The following is a 19,780-nucleotide window of genomic DNA, read 5'->3' on the forward strand; positions in this document are numbered from 1 at the left end:
TTTACGTTCGCTCACGATTAATTCCTATTTCATGCTCCTAAATTATTTATAGTGTATTTTCGTCTTTAATTAATTAATTAATAATGGTGGGAATCAAGTTAAAAAAATTTTTTTTTTAACTATTGATAGGTAAATGTAGTTTGCTTGAAGCATTATTTAGTGTGTATATAAAGGAAATTTAAATTTATAGAAGGCAATAACTTGCAGAGTGTAAGAGATAGACACAAACGGAAGCAGATTAAGCTGGAATAAGCTATGCCGACTCACCTTTATTAATACGTAATTAATTAGTAAGAACATATATATTATATATATATATATATATATTATATATATATATATATATATATATATATATATATATATATATAATGTGTGCGTATTGGGTTCTTACTTGCGTCAGTATTAGATTGAAGGATTTTGATTGTAATATTTCGGGAACTCTCCCTTCATCAGACATTTGTTCAGCTTTCAAACGTGCATATTATGGCTATTGTAAAATTTTTCATTTAATTATTTTTTTTAACAAATATTTTACAGTTCTTATTTACTTGCCTCTCTATGAGAGCAGGGTTAGACACAAGGTCAGTTTTTAATCTGGGGAAAAGCCAACTTCCAAATAAGGGGCACTCTAGATCAGAATAAAAATTAAAATTGTTTCAGTCTAGGACTTCAGCAATCGTGCACAGAAAAGACGAACGATTGTATTTTAAGGGTAAAAATTGTATATTAATGTATTATTTAGTCAATTTGGAATTAAAAAACAAAAAACTAATGTGAAAAAAAAGTGCAATTAAATAAACTCCCAGGCAACACCAGATAGGTACAACTAGCATCATATATTAGTATGGATTATGCTTGATCTTTAAGATTATTTCTATTACATAATTTTTTTTGCTTTTACTTTCTATGCATGGAACGGCCCTGCTGTTTTAATAGTATTGGCGACCATGGCTCTCCAAATCGTAGAGGCATGGTAATCTCAGGAAGACAAGTTTAGACGGTAGTTTCCCGTTCCTTTTTAGACTTGATTCGGGGATGCATCTCCGCCAGCGAGTTAAACATGCCCTTAGATACCAACATGAAAATTTCTACAACTTGGCGCGGTACATGCAGCGCCTGGCCTTCCCAAATGTTCACCCATTTGGTCAGGCTCATGGTTGCTTAACTTCGGTGATCTGACGAGAACCGGCATGTTTTTACTTTTTAGTGTACTTAAAAACAAGGCATATTGCCACAGAAGCATGAAGGGTTCACTGTGATAGGGACCAGATTTATAGGGGGAAATCAGAGTGAGGATTTGGAAAGCAAGATATTTGTTTATGTTACATTAAAATTCCAACATGTTGGTACATTTGGAGGACCAGAGAGGGAATTTAAAAGGCAAGCAGTTTGGGGAAATAAGTTAAGAGTAGAAAATTTTCCAGCATCTGGGGACCTCTACACTGAAGGAGTGGGATTTTGCTGCTTGTCAAGTGTATCACGACTGCAAGTTTAGTAAGTTCATCTAGGTACATTCCGTGTAAGTACTGGTAAAACATGCACAAGGATGCAATACTGCGGTGATGCGGAGCTTGGAAGACGGAACAGAACCTATTAGGTTAGAAATGTCTTCTTGCACGCTTCATCGAAGAAAGAGAGGCTGGCACAAGAGTCTAAATGTGGCAGCAATTCTCTGTGCACGAGTGAATGGTGGTTTTATAGAGATATAGAATACTGGTAAATATGAGGAGTTTTCTAGCTCAGTAGAGGGAGCCTACGTTCTTTGCAGCAGATTTGGCAGTACTTTCTATGTATTTATTCCAACTCATGTTGCCTGAGAATGTCAAGCCGAGGAGTTAGAATGCTGATCTCTAAGCCAGGATGCCATCAGCCATAACTATCAAGGGTTGCGAAGATTTCTTATAGTTGTTAAAGGAAACCAGCTTTGTCTTGGCAGCATTTTAATATAACCAACAGTTTCTGGATTCATTCTACTGCAGACTGGACATCATTTTCTAGGAATTCAGCCATTAAATTTCATGTGGTAGCATTCGATTTGCTCTCATATTTTTTGTTTCTTTTTGTTTTGTTTTTTTATACATATTTTCTTATTTTATTTCTAGCTGGGGATGAGACATCCTCATCCTACTGCATACCAGACATTCACCTTCTGTCTCATACATTCCAACTAAAAGATCTTTTAAAGATTCTAATTGTCCCTTTAAACGCAATTCTTTGTATCTCTCTTGTACTTGGTTCACTGGGTATCTTTGTCAGGTACTCTTTTTGAGAGCATGATGTCATTAAATACACTCCTCTCAGACGCGATTTTATTCAACAGGACAACTTTGATTGATGTTTTCTTTACTTATGTTGTTTTTTTTTTTTGTTTTTTTTGTTTTTCAGGTAAATTAAAATCAACTATGACTACAAAGCAGCTGCTCATTTGTCACTCGTCCACATATGCAAATATGGAGAGAAGTCAAAGAATTGTTCTGGGAGAAAAAAAAACGTGTGTCGGTAAGCAGATTTGAAGTTTTATTCAAATTATTTTGTTCATTCATATATCAACTGAGACAAAACCGGAAATAGTAAGAGAAACCATTTTATATAAGCGAGAGACAAAGGGGAGTGGGGGCACAGAATAAGCTCTTTTTTCATTTGTTGATGCTGATGATCTCTCAATAAGAACGGTTGGAGCTTGTTGGATCATTTCGGATAAGTTTTTGCAATGATGTGCATAGCACAGAGCTTTCATTTGAGGATTTAACGGTCAGCAAGACAATGGCCTTACTTCTATCAGGCTGAGGTAGGTTTCTGTTCAGTAGGACGCGGTCCACCCTCCCAGGCGTTATCTTCTCCATTTGAGAAGGAATTAGTGTATTGCTAATTGCCTGATACACACTTATCCAGGAATGCTGACAGGACTGTCCAGGCATTTTGTAGGCCAGAGTGCACTTCTATTGTGCTGGCTTTTAAAAACTTGCCTGTCATTGTATCTAACCTCTTGAACAGGGGGTAAAGAAAGCACAGAGCTTCCCAGGGTGCGAACTGACACTTCTGGAATCGGGGCAGGGTTGCTGTTTGAATCGATAAGATGTAGAATCCAAAATCGGCAGTGAAGAGACTGCATCACTGAAGACCCTTAATGCATCTAAAAAAAATGTATTTTGCAATTTGATATCATTGGGAAAGACGAGCAATCAAAATCAACTCATCTATAATCAAAACACCAACTTTGATTCAATAAATTCTATACAAGAAATCATTTCCAGTAAGTATTGTAGTCTGACATTAATACATTCCAAAAAGGGTTAATCTCTACATATAATGCTGTCATTTGTCGAACTGACACTGAAATTAAAATGCCACTTTTTGATTTGCATATTCATAAAAAAATGAACTTTCATTGATTAACTATTCTTTTTCTTTATTTTGTTATTATTATTATCGTTAGATGTTTTAATTTTATTATCCAGTTTTACTATGCTTAAATACTTAGCATTATGCATGGTGGATAATATTCTAAATCTAAATTTATAAATAACCACCCCACTCCTCCTACCCTTCCTCAACACATACACACATGCCAGTGTGATTCCACCGAAAAAATTTTCAAAATTTGGAAGTTATTTATTTCATATTACAATGCTAAACGATTTTTTTCAAAATCTTATTTTACTTGGATTTTTTTTTTTTTATATATATTTTGTGGAATTTAGCACTCCACCAGACGGGTAAGCCGTAATATATCGGCACTAAAAATCGTGATTTTATGATAGTTAAATATGCCGCATTCAAATGTAAATCACACGATCTAATGTTCAACATGTTGTTAAAAATTAATTTAAAATATCACCGTGTAACGCTGGATCGGAACAGCTAGTATAGCAATAAAACAGAATAAACCTGTATGACGAAAATCATACGATGATAATACTGTTCTAGATCTGAATCTTGCGGGTCTAGAGAACTGCTGTTTCGTTTTGGAATTGATAATTTATATTATTTTACTTATTGGGACTACTATACTCGTTTTTGTTGTTATTTTCATAACGGTTCAGCCATTGTAACCTCTGATCTGATACAAATTCATAATTTCGAAATTTGAAACCTATACAGAATTTTTAACCAAATCCTTTCTTTAATGTACTCGGATTAATCTAGATGCGGGTGTAGACTATTTTTATTCCATCAACTACATCAAGGTTAACGATTATGTTATTATTTGTTATTATCGCCTATAGTAGGAATTGAACATTCAAACTGCAGCCAGTGTGAAGGAATTTATGTTTGGTCTAGATAAACAAACATGTGCTGTAATTTTTTTTTTTTTTTTTTTTACTTTTGTTTTGTTTTCTTTTAATACGTTGGTACTGTTAAAAACAACTGTATTTACTTTTTTTTTTTTTTTACATGAGAACTACCATCTATCAAGGCCCGGAGGCCACTCGATGATAAGGGTTAATGGGTATACATTAGTCAATGTGATTATAGCGTAGTAAACATAAATAGTGGGAATTTTGTAAATTGGATTACTTAGGGGGACGGTTCATCAAGAACTTGTTTACGTTGGACTTGAAGACAATCAGATTGTAGTTAGCTGAAAAGCAGACAATCGGAAGAGAATTCCACAGGCGTGCAGTTCTAAGAAAGAAGCTTTGTTTATGGAATCAACATTTAGGTTTAGGCACAGATAAAGAGTGTGGGAAATTATTGATAGTGGTTTTGGCTAGACGAGTGTTTTTCGTAAAAGTTTGGCGAGGGTGGGGGGTCATAGATTGAAGCTCAGAAGAGCACTTGCCATTAAAATAACGATAAAGCAGAGACAGGCCCACAACGTCTCTTCTGTGTGAAAGAGGTCGCAGGGAAGAGAACAAGCCCCCCCCCACTAAGCTATGAAGTTAATTTTGAACTCTGTCAAGGAAGGATAAGCTTTTATGATAACGTCTATTATACAAAAGATTTTTTTTTTTAATTTTACTTCAGTCGAAGTTATTAGAAATCAAGGGGACCCCCTTCCTGGGGCTAACACTTGATCTGTATATGAGATACATAGATATTTGAATATTCATTTAACGTTCTCCTGTATCACCTAAACACGAAACTAATAGAGAACATAATTTTCCTCAAATATGTTATGGTGTTGTGGTCTTTTGATCTTGCTGGATTCCAGGACGAGAATTCATCTCGTCTGGTGTAGTATACAGCTTAGTGCTGCTACTTGAAATAACAATAAAAAAACAAAAAAACAAAAAAACAACAATCAATGATTTTCTTTCCATTGAGAGAGAAGGTGTAGGTTTGGTTGTCAAATAGCAACCATTTTTGGGGTAATTTAATGCCGGCTCCAGTAATTTTGTAAAAAAGATTTTATGATTCATGTTCTTTATATGTTAAAATATTTATTAATGGAGTTTGATTTGCTGAAGGTGTAAGAGAAGTAGGGAAGAGGAGGAAAGAGAGTGTGCGTGTATATATATATATATATATATATATAGAGAGAGAGAAATAAAGGGAGAATTTTAAGAGAAAGATGTCCCACACATTTTTACCTTCCTCTATTTTAAGTTCTATTTTTTAATATTATTATTAGTGTTGAGACGATTAATCGGAATCGGAAAAATCGGAAGATTTGGGGGTATCGGAATCGGAAAAATTGATGCCTATATTCTTATGCCAAAACGCTTTTTTTAATTGACTTTTTTTTTTAAATTTGATTTTGTTTAAACCAAAATCTTCCATTGCTGGTAGTAATTATAAAATAATAAATATTTATTGATTTTAAAATACCAGTAAAGCTAAAATCTATAGATCATTCCCCACAAGTGTATTTTGATGCTTAGGAAAATTTCTGCATATTTAACATGTATTTTTACGAAAATCAGGGGAAAAGCTATGTTATCGTTAAATATTTAGAGATTTATAAAGAATCGGAATCGGGATAAATATTAAAATCGTCCCATCACTAGTTATTATGTAATAATTTAATTATTATGCCAGATCTGTGTGTGATTGTATGTCCAAAAATTAAAAGCTACACAAGCCAGTTTTAAATTAGGGAAATGTAGAGCTTCCCAACCTAGTCTGAGGGTTCGGAGGTAATTAGCACCGACTTTGTTGGTTTGTCTATTAAATATCTTTTCGTTATTTTACGGACTTATTCTGCAAATATTCAAAACATGCATCTCTTTGACAGTGCATCTATGTTAATTGTTAATCTGCAGACTCTTGGATTTGTAACAACGCAAAACTTCATTGTTATGATAAAATGAGGAAAAAACATTCCTTTTTTTTATATACACATATTTTTTTTTTAGTCCTTATTTAGAATTCAACCTAATAAAAAAAAAAACAAGATACAGAAAATTCAAAAAAATCTTTATGAAGTACGTACCTGTCACGAAACGAAAAAGTCACATTCTAAATGTCACGTAAATTTATTTTTAACTAAAAAATTCAAATCTCGTGCTGCCATCTTGAAACAATAAGGGCAGATAAGTCCATAGTAATTCAAATTTGTGAGGTCAGTCTTGTAATGCCAGCGATTTACATTGATACCTTTCAATCGTTTAAAAATTATTTTTTATAAAAATGAAACTACTTGATCAATTCATGTGACTTTTGGAATATGACATTTTCATTTCGTGATAGGCACATACATCATAAATATTTTTCTGTGGTTCATTTTTTTGTTTTTAATTAAGTTGAATTGTAAAATAGAACCATATTATTTTTTTAAAATAGTAATCGACTACAAAAACAATAAATAAGAGACTGTTAAGGGGCAGTAAAAAAAAAACAACATAAACAACAACAACAGCAATAAAAAACAATAAAATCAAATATGCAAAAAAAAAAACAACAAAAAACAACAAAAGATGCAATAGACTTATCCTAAAAACAAACAAAAGAAACAGACAAAAAAAATACAAAATTAATTTCACAAAGACACAGGCAGCATTATCAAAAGATAAATGAAGTTAAAGAAAATTTTGGACTAATAATGATAATAATTATTATAATAATTAATAATAATAATAATTAATAATGATGATAATAATGTTATCAGCCCACTCAAATTTTATTTTCAACAGTTTTTTTTAAAGTTAATTTTAAAATGTACTTTAATATATGACTGTAAATTTTAAAAAAAGTACAAACAAAAAATAAACAAAACAAATAAAAAAAAAATAAACAAACATTTCATGAAATTACTTGTGTTTATAAAGGATCTATTCTTGTTGTTAGTATGTCCTATTAATTGTGAATGTACACTATCCTCTCAAAGGTTTTGGGACCACTCGGCATTGAAAACTGCCAGTATCTTATCCCGTCAGGGTCAGAGTGATTGCACTGACTATGTCCCAGGCGCCTTTTCGATAAATGAAATTCCTACGATGCCTTCATATATAAAGGTTTCTTTTCAGCATTATTGACTTTCTTAAGTTAGGGGAGGATGTTTATATAAAAGCAAGCCAGGACCAGATAAAGAGACGTGTGTGTGTGTGTGTGTGTGTGTGTGTGTGTGTGTGTGTGTGTGTGTGTGTGTGTGTATATATGTATATGTATGTCTGGGGTCCGCCATAAGTAACTATATTTTATGATTAGTAACTTTGTTAAAACTTATTTTTATATAAAAACAAGCCAGGGCCAGATAAAGAGACGTGTGTATGTATGTATGTATGTATGTATGTGGTTCGCCATAAGTAACTATATTTTATTGTTAGTAACTTTATTAATACTTATTTTTATAAAAAAGCAAGTCAGGACTAAATAAAGAAACGTCTGTATGTATGTACGTATGTATGTATGTATATATAGGTCCGCTATAAGTAACTATATTTTATTATTTGTACATTTGTTATTCTTAGTGTTGGTGGTGTGTCCACCCTACGGATAATAATAAACTCTTCCACTTATTACAAAGACCAAGAGAATATGTCTTTTGGCGTTAGCCCACAGGTGATGCTCAAGCTTTGTACTCATAGCAGTCGGACTAACGTATACCCACATTTTTCATTGTATTCGCTTTTCTGTTCAATATATTTTCTTTCCACCAATTACTTAGTTATGTCTTTCTCTGAACGCTTTTGGAAACACAATACTTGGTTTGTTGTTTTTTTTTTTGTTTTTTTTTTTTTTATAACGGCATATCTATCCTGTTAGGTTATTTAACGTTATTTATCGTAGATTCTTATGTGTCGGTTAATTGCAGTAATGTTGGGTCATATAGATTTTTTCTTTTTCTTTTTTTTTATTTTATTTTTTTTTGTGCCCCCCCCCCCCCCCCGGACAAAAGGAGGGTGGACCTATAAATTCCCGTTCGTCTGTTGGCTGTTTGCACTTTTCTCAATAACTACGCCTTGGAATTGATATGGAACATGATATGAGTAAAAGAAGCAACAGATTTTTTGGGGAAACTGCCTGCCTACTACCACTTTTTTGTTCAACACACACATCCAAACAGCCGGGCAACGCCGGGCACCCAGGCTGGCTAGTATTGTCTATTTGGTAATATTTTTGTCTGGTTCGTTGGAGATCTTTACATGCAAAGATTAGTGTCCAACGGTGAAGGATGGCTGACGTGGTATGCATGTTGGAGGTTCTTCTATCTTCAGGAGATATGAATAAGTTAAGCGAGTATGACGATTACTAATACCACCCCCATTGCTCCTCGGTTTTCCGTGACCTGGTTGCCAGTCTTTGATGGTAGACATTATAGACTGTCTTTTAGTTCGGGGCGGGGGGTGGGTGAAATACTTAAACATTTCTTCTATTTCATATGTCATAGTCAATCTGATAGGATTCACACTCAGTTTATAGAGTCCGTAGTCCACTTTGGTTACCGTTTAAACCGCAAACCTTCAGTGGATATTTAAATTTGGTGCACTATAACACTATAATAGCTAAATTCGAAACTTTTAATATTGAATTTCAAAGCAAACCAATGGTCTCTATTAAATTGCCATGCTACAGTAATGAATATATCCAAAAATTACAAAATACGATAAGGTAGAAAAAATTATTAAAGAAAAAAATTTTTGATAAAAATTAGCGAAAATAAAATGTTTGGCTACCCCCCCCCCGCAAAAAAACCGGAGTGTTCCAAGAGGAAGTATATAGCGTATAACTCTTACCAATTTCTAAATAAATTGTGCATAAACAATCATTAATGAGTTACTTGCCTTGTTTTAGCATCACTGAGTTACTTCCCTTCTTATGTCACGTGTTCCCAAAGCAATATGGCGAGGTTTTTTATGATAAAGATCGAAAACTTGTTTTTTTTTGTTTTTTTTTTAACTAATACGGTAATATGTAAGTACTTGTGACATACCAATTAAGTAGATATCATTGCTTTCCTTTTACACAGGAATCACCACTTATCAAGGCTCGAGGGCCACTCGAGGATGAGGGTTAATGGGTGCTTGCTATGGCTTCAAATCATCCAAAAGGGGAGACTTGATTCCAAATATTTATCATATTATATCTCCCTCTTTTGGAAATAGAGTATAATTATGAATATCTCCAGTATTTACTTTTTATTTATTTAAGCCATTTCAGCCCATTTTTCGGTCATTTTAGTTTATCTTTAAGAATTTCATGTCAATCCTACATTCTCGCATTCATTCATTAAACGAGAGCACGCGACTAATGGCTATCGGCCTTGTTTTTTGATTTTGCAGAACATAATTAAGTATAAAAACAAAGTATCAATGTTAGGTATATTTCATCTCAAGAAGCCAATACCTTCAGACAGCCTGATCTGGTGGCACATGTATTATTACAGAGCCAATTTCCTATTGAATATTATATTGTACGCAATATCTATCTATCTATACACCTATAAATTCGTTTTTCTTTCGTGTGCATTGATATTCATATTAAAATCCCTCTTTTCTATTTATTTAAAAAGAAAATACAATTTTCTTATATATTGATTGTGGAAATGCATTCACTAGCAAAAGATCTAGCTAATTTGCATATGCTTTTAAACATTAATTTCAATTAATTCCCTATTAGTTTTTTCGGTTTTCTTATGGGGTGATCATCTTTAGTTAATTATTACGTGTAATTATATTCATGCAGATATTCTACATGATTTATACTTGCATAATATTTGCGTAAAATCTTTACAGTAAACAAAAAATTGTTTCCATATATATTCATGTATACGTATATATTTTTATTCAATCTATTAGTCTATCTATCTATAAAAGTGAAAGTGTCTGTGCGTCTGTCTGTGTACATTTCCCTATGCAATAACTCTGTCAATTTTAAGTCTACAGACTCAAAATTTGATGTACATGGTACTGAGATTTGGGAAAATCTTTGCGATCAGTTTTCAGCTGGAAACTTGTCTGTAAAAGGGCCAAAGTTCAACAATTTGACCTTTGAACTCTACCAAACTCCTCCGCCAATTTTGGGTATAAACAATTGAAATTTTAGATATAGGTTCCTTGGACATGGATCTAACGTAATAACTTGATTTGAGCCCAAAACAATAAGTTTTAAGGTGTCATAATAGGGGTCAACGTTAAAAAGAAATTTGACCTTTGCGGTCCTTACCAAATTACTCAGACAATTTCTGGTCTAAACATTTGAGATTTTACATAAAGGGTATTCAGAGATAGGACAAGCTTTTTAATCGGTTTGGGTCAAAAGTTTGAGCTACAAATATATAAATCTATGTATGTATGTATGTATGTTTGCATATCTGCCTAAAACTTTCGACAGAGACGACGGATTTTCACAAGATCAGTATTGTTTTGAAGCTCGACCCTTTAAACGACAAATACCAAAAAATTGGCTAAAAACATTAATTTCTTTCACCCTCAACTGGACAATTTTCTACAGGGAGGGGTCGCTTTTTTCGCCGATATTTTCGAAAGTCATCCCCTCTTTTCGATTGTCTAGCCTTACTTTAAACCTATGTCACTTTCGGTTTGGCAGTGGTCGTAACAGCAAAGACGTCACGTTTTTTTTCCCATTCTTTTCCTCCTTCGTGGTACGGGTTCGAGCCTGCCTTCCTACTACCACTATTTTTTCTTGCTTAACACACACCTCCAAACACCCGGGCAACGCCGGGAACCCATGCTAGTATAGCACCGATTTAAAAAATGACTTGGGTGTCATCAGCTAGAATCTAAACCAAAGCATTTAGCGCTCCAACCGCGTCTGCTACATATATAACTACCGAGAGATAGATAAAAGATTTAATATTAAGTGACTCGGAGAAATGAATTGAATTTGGGCATGCGCAGAAAGAAGTAAAAATATGTCGGCAAATTGAAATGAACAGTTTGCATTTCAACTTGCCGATATATGTCTGTAGACGTTATTCGTCCATCTAAACAAAGATTTTACTCGTTATAGACCATTGTGTATTGGTGTATGATTACTATTTCTTGTTAATTTCAATCTTATGTGACCAGTTGTTTAAGAGTTTATCGGTTAAATATTTACACGCATACATCTACTATTTTATTTATATAGATATACATTATGCTCACATATTACATGTCTGCCACATTCATTATGTTGAAATTAATGATGGGACGATTCCAATACAATTTCTAATTCTGGTAAAAAATTTCAGATTCTAATATAATTACTGATTCCGATTCCAATTCTTTTTTTAATTCTTTAAATATTTAGCTATAGAATTGTTGTTTTCTGGGGTTTTTTTTTAAATTTTCGAATCACCATATAATCCCATGCAACATATATATTACAAAGGGGGTCACTACTTATCAAGGCCCAGAGGCCACTCGAGGATAAGGGTTATTGAGTGCACAGTAGTCAATGGGATAATTTCTTAGCAATTGTTAGTAGTATAAATTTGGTAAATTGGATTATTTAATGGGACGGTTCATCAAGAATTTGTTTACGTTGGACTTGAAGACAACCAAATTGTGGTCAGCTGGAAAACAGACTAACGGTAGAGAGTGCCACAGGCATGCAGTTCTAAGAAAGAATCTTTGTTCATAAAATCTACGTTTCGGTTTAGGCACAGATAAAGAGTGGAGAAAATTATTGACAGTGGTTTAGTTAGACAGGTGTTTTTCATGAAAGATTGGCGAGGGGGGCATAAATTGGAGCTCAGACGAGCACTTGCCATGGAAATAACGATAAAGCAGAAACAGGATATAATAAATATAGAAAAATATTTGATTGGTCATTGACATTTACTTATTTATACACATGTAAAAAAAAGGCTTTCTTTTCATTAGTTACTATGCTGAGGTGGAGGGAAGGTGCCACTTCCTCCCTGAGATCATTCCACTTTCCCTTGATTTTTTTTACCTAATAATGTAAATGGGCATAAAATACCATGTTTTAATATTTGGTCTGATTTAACCGAGAATTGAACCACGATGTCCTGGCTCATAACGTCAAATGAGCCGGTAAAATATGTACCAAGATATAAATATTAGCAGTTATGTGAAAATTGAGCCTCCTCTCCCAACTGATTTTATAGCGAGTTCGGAAATTAAATATTATGCAATTAAAATTATTTGGTCTCATACGAATGTTGATGTTAAAGCAGACACCGTAAAAAGCCCTGATCTTCTATTATCAATAATGAGGCATTTTTTCAAGGAAAGGAGTATTTTTTTTTTTTCTTGTGTTTACTTGCCTCCTTGCAAAGGCAGATTAAACACAAGGTCGGGGGTTTTTAATGTGGGGTGGGGGGACCAGCTCCCCAAAAAGGGGCACTCTGGTTAATAAGAAAAATAAAAAAAATGTTTCAGTCATGAAGGATTTCTAATCCACTAACCGAGACCAAAAAAAAGCGAAGAGCAGCAGCATCCTGGCCCGAAGCCCGAAAACCTTTTTTTTTTTTTTTTTAATTTATTAAGAAAAGGACTATTAGTATTGATTTTATTTTATTTTTCCTTTTCGTGTATTGGTAGATTAAGAATGAGATGCAAATAAAACATGAATTATATACACATCTGCATATCTTCATATACACATCTGCATATCTTCAGGAATTAAAAACGATAAAAAAGGAAAATAAAATGCTATTAAAAAATTTTCCTACAGATTCTCTCGAGTTTGACTTTTTTTTTTTTTTTTTTTTAAATTTATATATTAAAAGAAAAACCCGACGTTGCTCAGGATTGAATGAGGATTACTACTATGTATTTTTTCACTATCTTCATAACAACCTGATTACTATCCCCTTCCTCCCGTTTCACCCTCTAATATAGCAGGAAGAAATGTTGAAAACTTTTCTGAATTAATGTTTAAATCGTTTAAATTCCATTGAAATCAGATATACGTATTTGAAGTTTTAAGACGGTGATGGGTCACTTAGAGGTGGGCAAACGTAGATATTCAATGCATAGAGATAACGTAGAAATTCAGGACCACGTTTGTTTTACCTGGAAAATTTTATGTAAATTTGAAAATTTTATACACATGATAAATATTTCATAAATCTTTAGAGAGTTATAGCCTCCTTTATAATGTTGTCATAGTCCTTTATATATATATATATATATATAATGTATTTAAGCTCCCCCCTCTTTGGGTTGAGCACTGTCGTAAATAATCTCACCTCTTACTTAATTGGCTGAAAAATGCGAGGCTCGCTGTTTGTTTATAAACAAGCGGTTAGAGCACTGTAAAAGTGGTGGACAAATGTTTGTTTAAATAGACATTTTGCAAGATAATTTATGGGCGCCGCTTCCGTGGGTTGATCGGTAGAACTGCTGACTGTCAACACGATGGTTCTAGGTTCAATCCTCGGCTTGGGAGAGGTGCTAGTCTAGCGGCACTGATGAGTTGTGATACAACGAAACAGAACTGTATGTCAATGATATATATATATATATATGTCATGGAATTGTTTTAACCTTGAAAACTATATAGAAAATGATAAAAAGATTATTTGAATTTTTTAGTCCTTCGTTGGAAAATTATTTTATCAGGAAGTCATTTAATCTTCTGCAATCGATTTGCTCTCTCGAATTCACAATAGTCCTTAGGATTCAGGGATCATCAGTTGCTTACCATTAAACACTATTTCGTGGTCCTGGATATGACCTTGAACTATATCCAATGGTGAGGCCCCGGCTTGCGGGCTTTGGGGAGTGTGGAGCAACCCCTTAATTCCCATTGCTCCCAGGTCCACTCTGACCCGGACTGGTAGTACCTGTTAGGGTTCCAACTATGGGTTAAATAGAAACCGACTTAAAAAAAAAACAAATATATTCTTTCATAAACTTTTCTTCAAAATCACTGGATTCGGCATTAAATAACCCGAAAAGGGTTGATAAGCCATAAAACAAAAACAACCAACCAACCAACACTATTTCGGGGATATTATATATAATTAGACGAATGGAACAGTTTTGCATAATTTTATGTCCCTACATGAAAATTAAAATTAAGATATAATGCTACTATGCCTTGTGTCTAGAATTCTTGTTCCAATTCTTATCGAAATCCATTACATGATTTTGATTCTAGAAAATGTCTAAAATTTAGGATTTAAGCCTAAAGAATTTCAAGAAGAAATTTAAATTCATGGAATCTTGCTTGATCGGTATCTAATGACTAGGGCTATGACAACAGTATATTCTTCTCATTGTTTTGACTCTCGAGTATATATCCAACACAATTAGACACTATTAATCAACCGAGAACCACATCACTCTACATAAAACATAATATATCAATGAAGATATACCTGAGAATCAAAACAAGGAAAAGAATATGCTGTTGTCATAGCCCTACTAATGACTACGAAAAAAATTTAATGCAAATCTGAAATATTTGAATTTTCAAATGAAACGTATATCGACAAAATTATTTTAGCTAAAAAACTCTTTAAAAAATAAAGATCGTCTGAGCCAGACTAAGTAACTAAACTTAAATTTAATCAACCTGCTCAGACGTGACGAATATCTTTATTTTTATAAGTTATGTTGCATTTATTCTTTCATCAATGACTAACAACAAAGACACTTCTAAAACGGCGGATCTTTTGGTTAAATAAAAGTTAGAAATGATAATTCTACAGATGAAAAAAGATAGGGATAATCTAGTACGAAAATGACAATGCATTATTTTTACCAGTTGAAACAATAAGTACGAGGTGGAACAATAAAATTGCCGCCATAGAAAAAACTACATGATTCAATTTCCATTTCATAAAAACCGGTTTTCTTTTTTGTTGTTGTTGCAGACCATCTACTAATTGGCCAGTTGTGTACAAGAGTGATAGGAGCCTTCTATCATGTCTGAAAGTAACACAATCTTCAACAAGCGAGATTGGAGATGCGCCACTGTACAACTCATGCTCTCTACCGATTCAAGTTATGACGACAGAACCGTTGCCAGCCCCCTCAAAATACAAATCCGGACGGTTCAACGCTTGAGGGCATAACTCAACAAAGTTTCTGGCCACGGTTATAGTCATTGGTGTGGTTTCAAGTGAGGGCCACATCATGCTACCTCACATTTTCAAAGTCGGATTGAAAGTCAACATCAAAGTGTATCTGGATGTGCTGAAGAGTGTGGTTATCCTCTAGTGTAAACAGGTGGCTGTTGGCAGACCCTGGGTGTGGCAACAGGATTCGCCATCAGCCCACAAGCCTAAAGAAGCTTGGCTTCAGAAAGAGTGCTATGACTTTGTACCCTTATCGTACTGGCCCTCCCTCCTCCCCCGACCTGAACCCGCTGGACTATTTCGTTTGGTCATACATCGTGAACATCACCAACATGACCTCCCACAACACCAAAGTCAGCCTGATCACCACCATCTACCAAGTATTCACCGAGCTCCCATTAGCGCTTGTGGAAAAAGCATGCTCCCAGTTTTGGACACGTATCAAGACAGTGGCTGAGGCTGAAGGCTGCTACATTGAATAGATATCTCAGCTCTACTACATAATCAAGTTACTTGAATTGATATTTCAATAAAAGTTTTAAAATAAAGCTGTACTGTTGTTTTCAATAGAGGGACACATTTATCCTTCCACTTGTACAAAGATAAAATTTATTTTTATAGAGCAGCATTGAATTTTAAATGTCTACTGGCTAGGAAGTGGGTGATCATTAAGCATTACATTTATGTACTATTCTAAAATCCAAAATCGTGTTTTTTTTTTTAATGAATAAATCAAATCTGTTCACCAAATAAGCCATGGAATTAAAAAATAATTATTATTTACTTGTTTTTTTACTTTTTAATTATTGCATTTTCACAGTTACTTTTCAACATACCCCTACACATGTTTTAGCTTTAGTTTGCAAATGCGTTCGATATACAAAAATAATATTTCAACTTATTAATAATTTGTTATGAGACAAAAATGCAATTATAATTATTCCTGCGAAGCCATAGGTCGGGGCTGCTAGTATATAAAATATAACTATCCACAGTCGTCTGTTTCATGATCTAAAACGGAAATTCAATATATATATATATATATATATATATATATATATATATATATATATATCTCGCAGTTGCACTTAGAGAGTAATACATCTAAAAATAATTTCTATATGGCTATAACTAATCATAAATGATATTTGATTCTGACTAGTTATATATAAATTATCAGTCTGTTCTTAGCAAAACAATAAACGAAAAAATTCAATCTATTTTTTTTTTCATATATATAACTAATGACTGTAGGTATTTACTAATTATTATAGTAACTAATTACGTCAGCCCCTTCAAGAAATTCGTTTCTTATCGTTGAGCACTTTCAGTTGAAATAAAGTAAGTCAATTTATCTTGCATGCGCAGATCATCATATAACGATTATATCACTCTGACAGACGTAAAAAATAAATGTTTAAATTTCAGCGATATTTCTCGCGGTTGACGGTGGCCTAATGGATTTGGTCCTTGCTAAGGGAGTCAGAGATGGCTTTGTTGCCGGGTTAGAATCTATCGACCGGTGTTAATCGTGACACCCTGCACTGATGATTCCCGAAAGGATAAAACACTAGTGTCTATAGGCATTTAATGATTATTATAGTAAATAACTATATATATGATGTCTGTAAAATCAGTGGGAGAGAACCCTAGTGGAGTACTTGATTATTAAGAAAATCTTTTAAGATAAGAGCGTAATATTTATTAATATATGTATTATGAAAGATCAGGGTAATATTACTATCGTCGGGTTCAAATGTGGGGAAGGGGCACATCACATGACCTTCCTTTGTGTAGACTCTTCTCAGTCACAAAACGGAGGTTGTGAGGAGTTCACAAGGACCGGATGTTCCTCTTTGTCCGTATCAGTGTTGTTCCGATCTTCTGTAATGCACACACGCACACAAAGAGTTTATTGAATAAATATAACGAAATAAATGCTGTGGGTGGGTTTTTAGTCATTGCAAAAATCGATCATAGTGAATGAAAGTAGAAGGGAACAGTTTTTTTTGTTGTTTTTTTAATTTATTGGAACAATATTATAAATTAGTAAACGAACTGAATTTTTGTTTGTCGTTACCAACGGTGTATGCAAGGAAAAACAACGAGAAATCGTGTTATGTTGACAAAAAGAAATGGAAGTGATTAAATTAAGGTTTAAAACTTATTTGCATTTTATTTGCATTTATTTAGACATGTTCTTAAAATGACATTAGTAAATTGAAAATCGGAGTGAGTGAAATTTTCATTAAGTAGCAGCCTTACTCGTTTAGAAAAAGATTTTTATTTATAACTAGCGTTGCCCGGGTATTTGGAGGTGTGTGTTAAAAAAAAAAAAACTTTGGCCGGATGTTTGGAGGTGTAAAAGAAAAAAAGTTCTAGTATGAAGTTAGGATTGAACACCTGAAGCCTTGTCGCGAAGGTGGAAACGAAAGGGGGGAAAAAACCCCGGATACCTAACCACCTCGGTCACGAGGGAGAGGAATTAATAACGCTGTTAAGCCAAGGTTTATAAAGCAAAATATACAGGTGCGAGGAAGTGGCGTGATATTTGACCTAGTTTTGCGCGGCAAGCCAGTAAATTTTTTCCCCACTCCATCATTCGTTTTTCAGGACGCGGCGAGTTGGTAAAAGTCGGGCAAATTAAATAGACAGGCGACCCCCGTTGTTAAGTCGTAGACATTATCATTTAGACGTGATATAAAAAGTTTTAAGAATGAGCGACCCCCCCCACCAGAAGGCCGACCAAAAAAGCCTTTGGCAGACATACACAAAATGCAAACATACATACATACACATTTTCGCTTTTATATATATAGATTACAACTAGAAATAAAATGTAGAATAACGAATTAAGAAATTAAATGAAGGGGTAATGTACGCAGCATTTTAAAACTTTCGTATTTATAACAAATACGAAAATGTAATTGGCTACTCGTTTCTGTCCATTAGCCAAGGATAAGCACAGATATCTATCGGGAAGGGGAGTGTGTCTTACTAAAAGACATCGAATCGGACATATGTAATCGATGAATTAATTTGAATTTTTTTGTTTTGTTTTGCTGAGAACACAGACTGATAATTTGTGTAGCCAGTCAGAATACAAATATCAGTTATAATTAGCCATAGCTATATAGAAATTATTTTTAGATGTATTACTTTTTAGGTCTAACTGCGATAATTTGACCGATTTAATTATATGTATAGGATACACGTGAATTAATTACTTATTTTGATTAAATTAAAAAGAAACTTTTAAAAGTCCAACACAAACAAATTCCTGATGAACCGCCCCCCCCCCAAGTAATGACACCTTACCAATTCTCCAATACTATTGCTACACTATCCCTTTGATTACTGTACATACAATAACCCTTATCCCTGAGTGGCCATTGGGCCTTGATAAGAGGTGAACGCCATGTAAAAAAAAAAAAAGCCACCTATGTTTATTATTCTAGTTTAAGGATGAAATCAAGAAGATCCAGATTTATATAAACACACACACACACACACACACACACACACACACACACACACACAACCTTTTATTTAAATAATCCAACATGATCTCTGCCTATGTCTATCCAAATTGCAAAGCATTGCAGAAAAAATTTGTAAAGCATTTCGGGAGTTGTCAAGCACTTCTGAACATATGTGTTCTTTAAGTTCAGTTAAATCACTAACTTCTCACTGATACATTTTTGTTTTGATAAACCCAATGTAAAAACAATTCAGGGGAGATAAATCTGGAAATCTTAGAGGGATAAGGTTTAACTAAAAATCATTGATTTAGAAAATCACTGTTAATGTAATCTTGAACAATTAAAGCCTAATACCATAGTGTACTCTCTTTAGACATGCTGTACATGAAACGTTAAAATTCGGTATAGCACGATTTAAAGATGGTTATCATAATTTAATACGAAATTTAGATAAAGCTTACAATTTCATCAAAATATGTAGTTACTTTATATATGAACCCTACACACGTGTATGTATTTCATTTACTTTAGTAGGACAGGTTATCTCAATATTCCATAAGAATCTTTCACTTAGTGATAAAGGTACCAAAATTGGCACAAATGGCATTCAGAACATAGATTTTTAAGAAAATAACGTTAGTCATCAGAAAATTCAAGATGGTGGCAGAAGCATACCTGACAAATTTCTAGTTTGGTGCTTGTATCACCAGGTGAAAAACTGTTTTAACAATCTGTCCCACTACTTAATCAATACATCTCAACACTTTACTGCAGATCCGATCGTTAGAAGCATAGTATATACTCCCATACATCTGTATATATTTGAATGCAAGTTTTAACTAGAAGCGAAACAAATTTAATTTTAGTTTTCAAATTCATTTTTTGAGGGGGTGCACGAATTCACACACACACA

General features: G+C 33.7%; 2 protein-coding genes across 4 annotated transcripts in view; one reads left to right on the top strand and one right to left on the bottom strand.

Annotated features, from left to right (window-relative positions):
* LOC145239827 (uncharacterized) overlaps positions 1–19,780 on the top strand; it is a 215,880-nt gene that overhangs the window by 121,569 nt on the left and 74,531 nt on the right. The window contains exon 3 of the mRNA XM_080103362.1: positions 2,389–2,502. Coding sequence (XP_079959488.1) covers positions 2,389–2,392 — 4 coding nt within the window. The 3' untranslated portion in view covers positions 2,393–2,502. The remainder of the gene's footprint in view (positions 1–2,388; positions 2,503–19,780) is intronic.
* LOC145239826 (proto-oncogene tyrosine-protein kinase ROS-like) overlaps positions 1–19,780 on the bottom strand; it is a 682,889-nt gene that overhangs the window by 14,856 nt on the left and 648,253 nt on the right. The gene's annotated exons all lie outside the window — the stretch shown is intronic.

This window comes from Euprymna scolopes, chromosome 19, assembly GCF_053919585.1.
Source record: "Euprymna scolopes isolate OS-2025 chromosome 19, ASM5391958v1, whole genome shotgun sequence".
In the NCBI taxonomy this organism is placed as follows: domain Eukaryota; kingdom Metazoa; phylum Mollusca; class Cephalopoda; order Sepiida; family Sepiolidae; genus Euprymna; species Euprymna scolopes.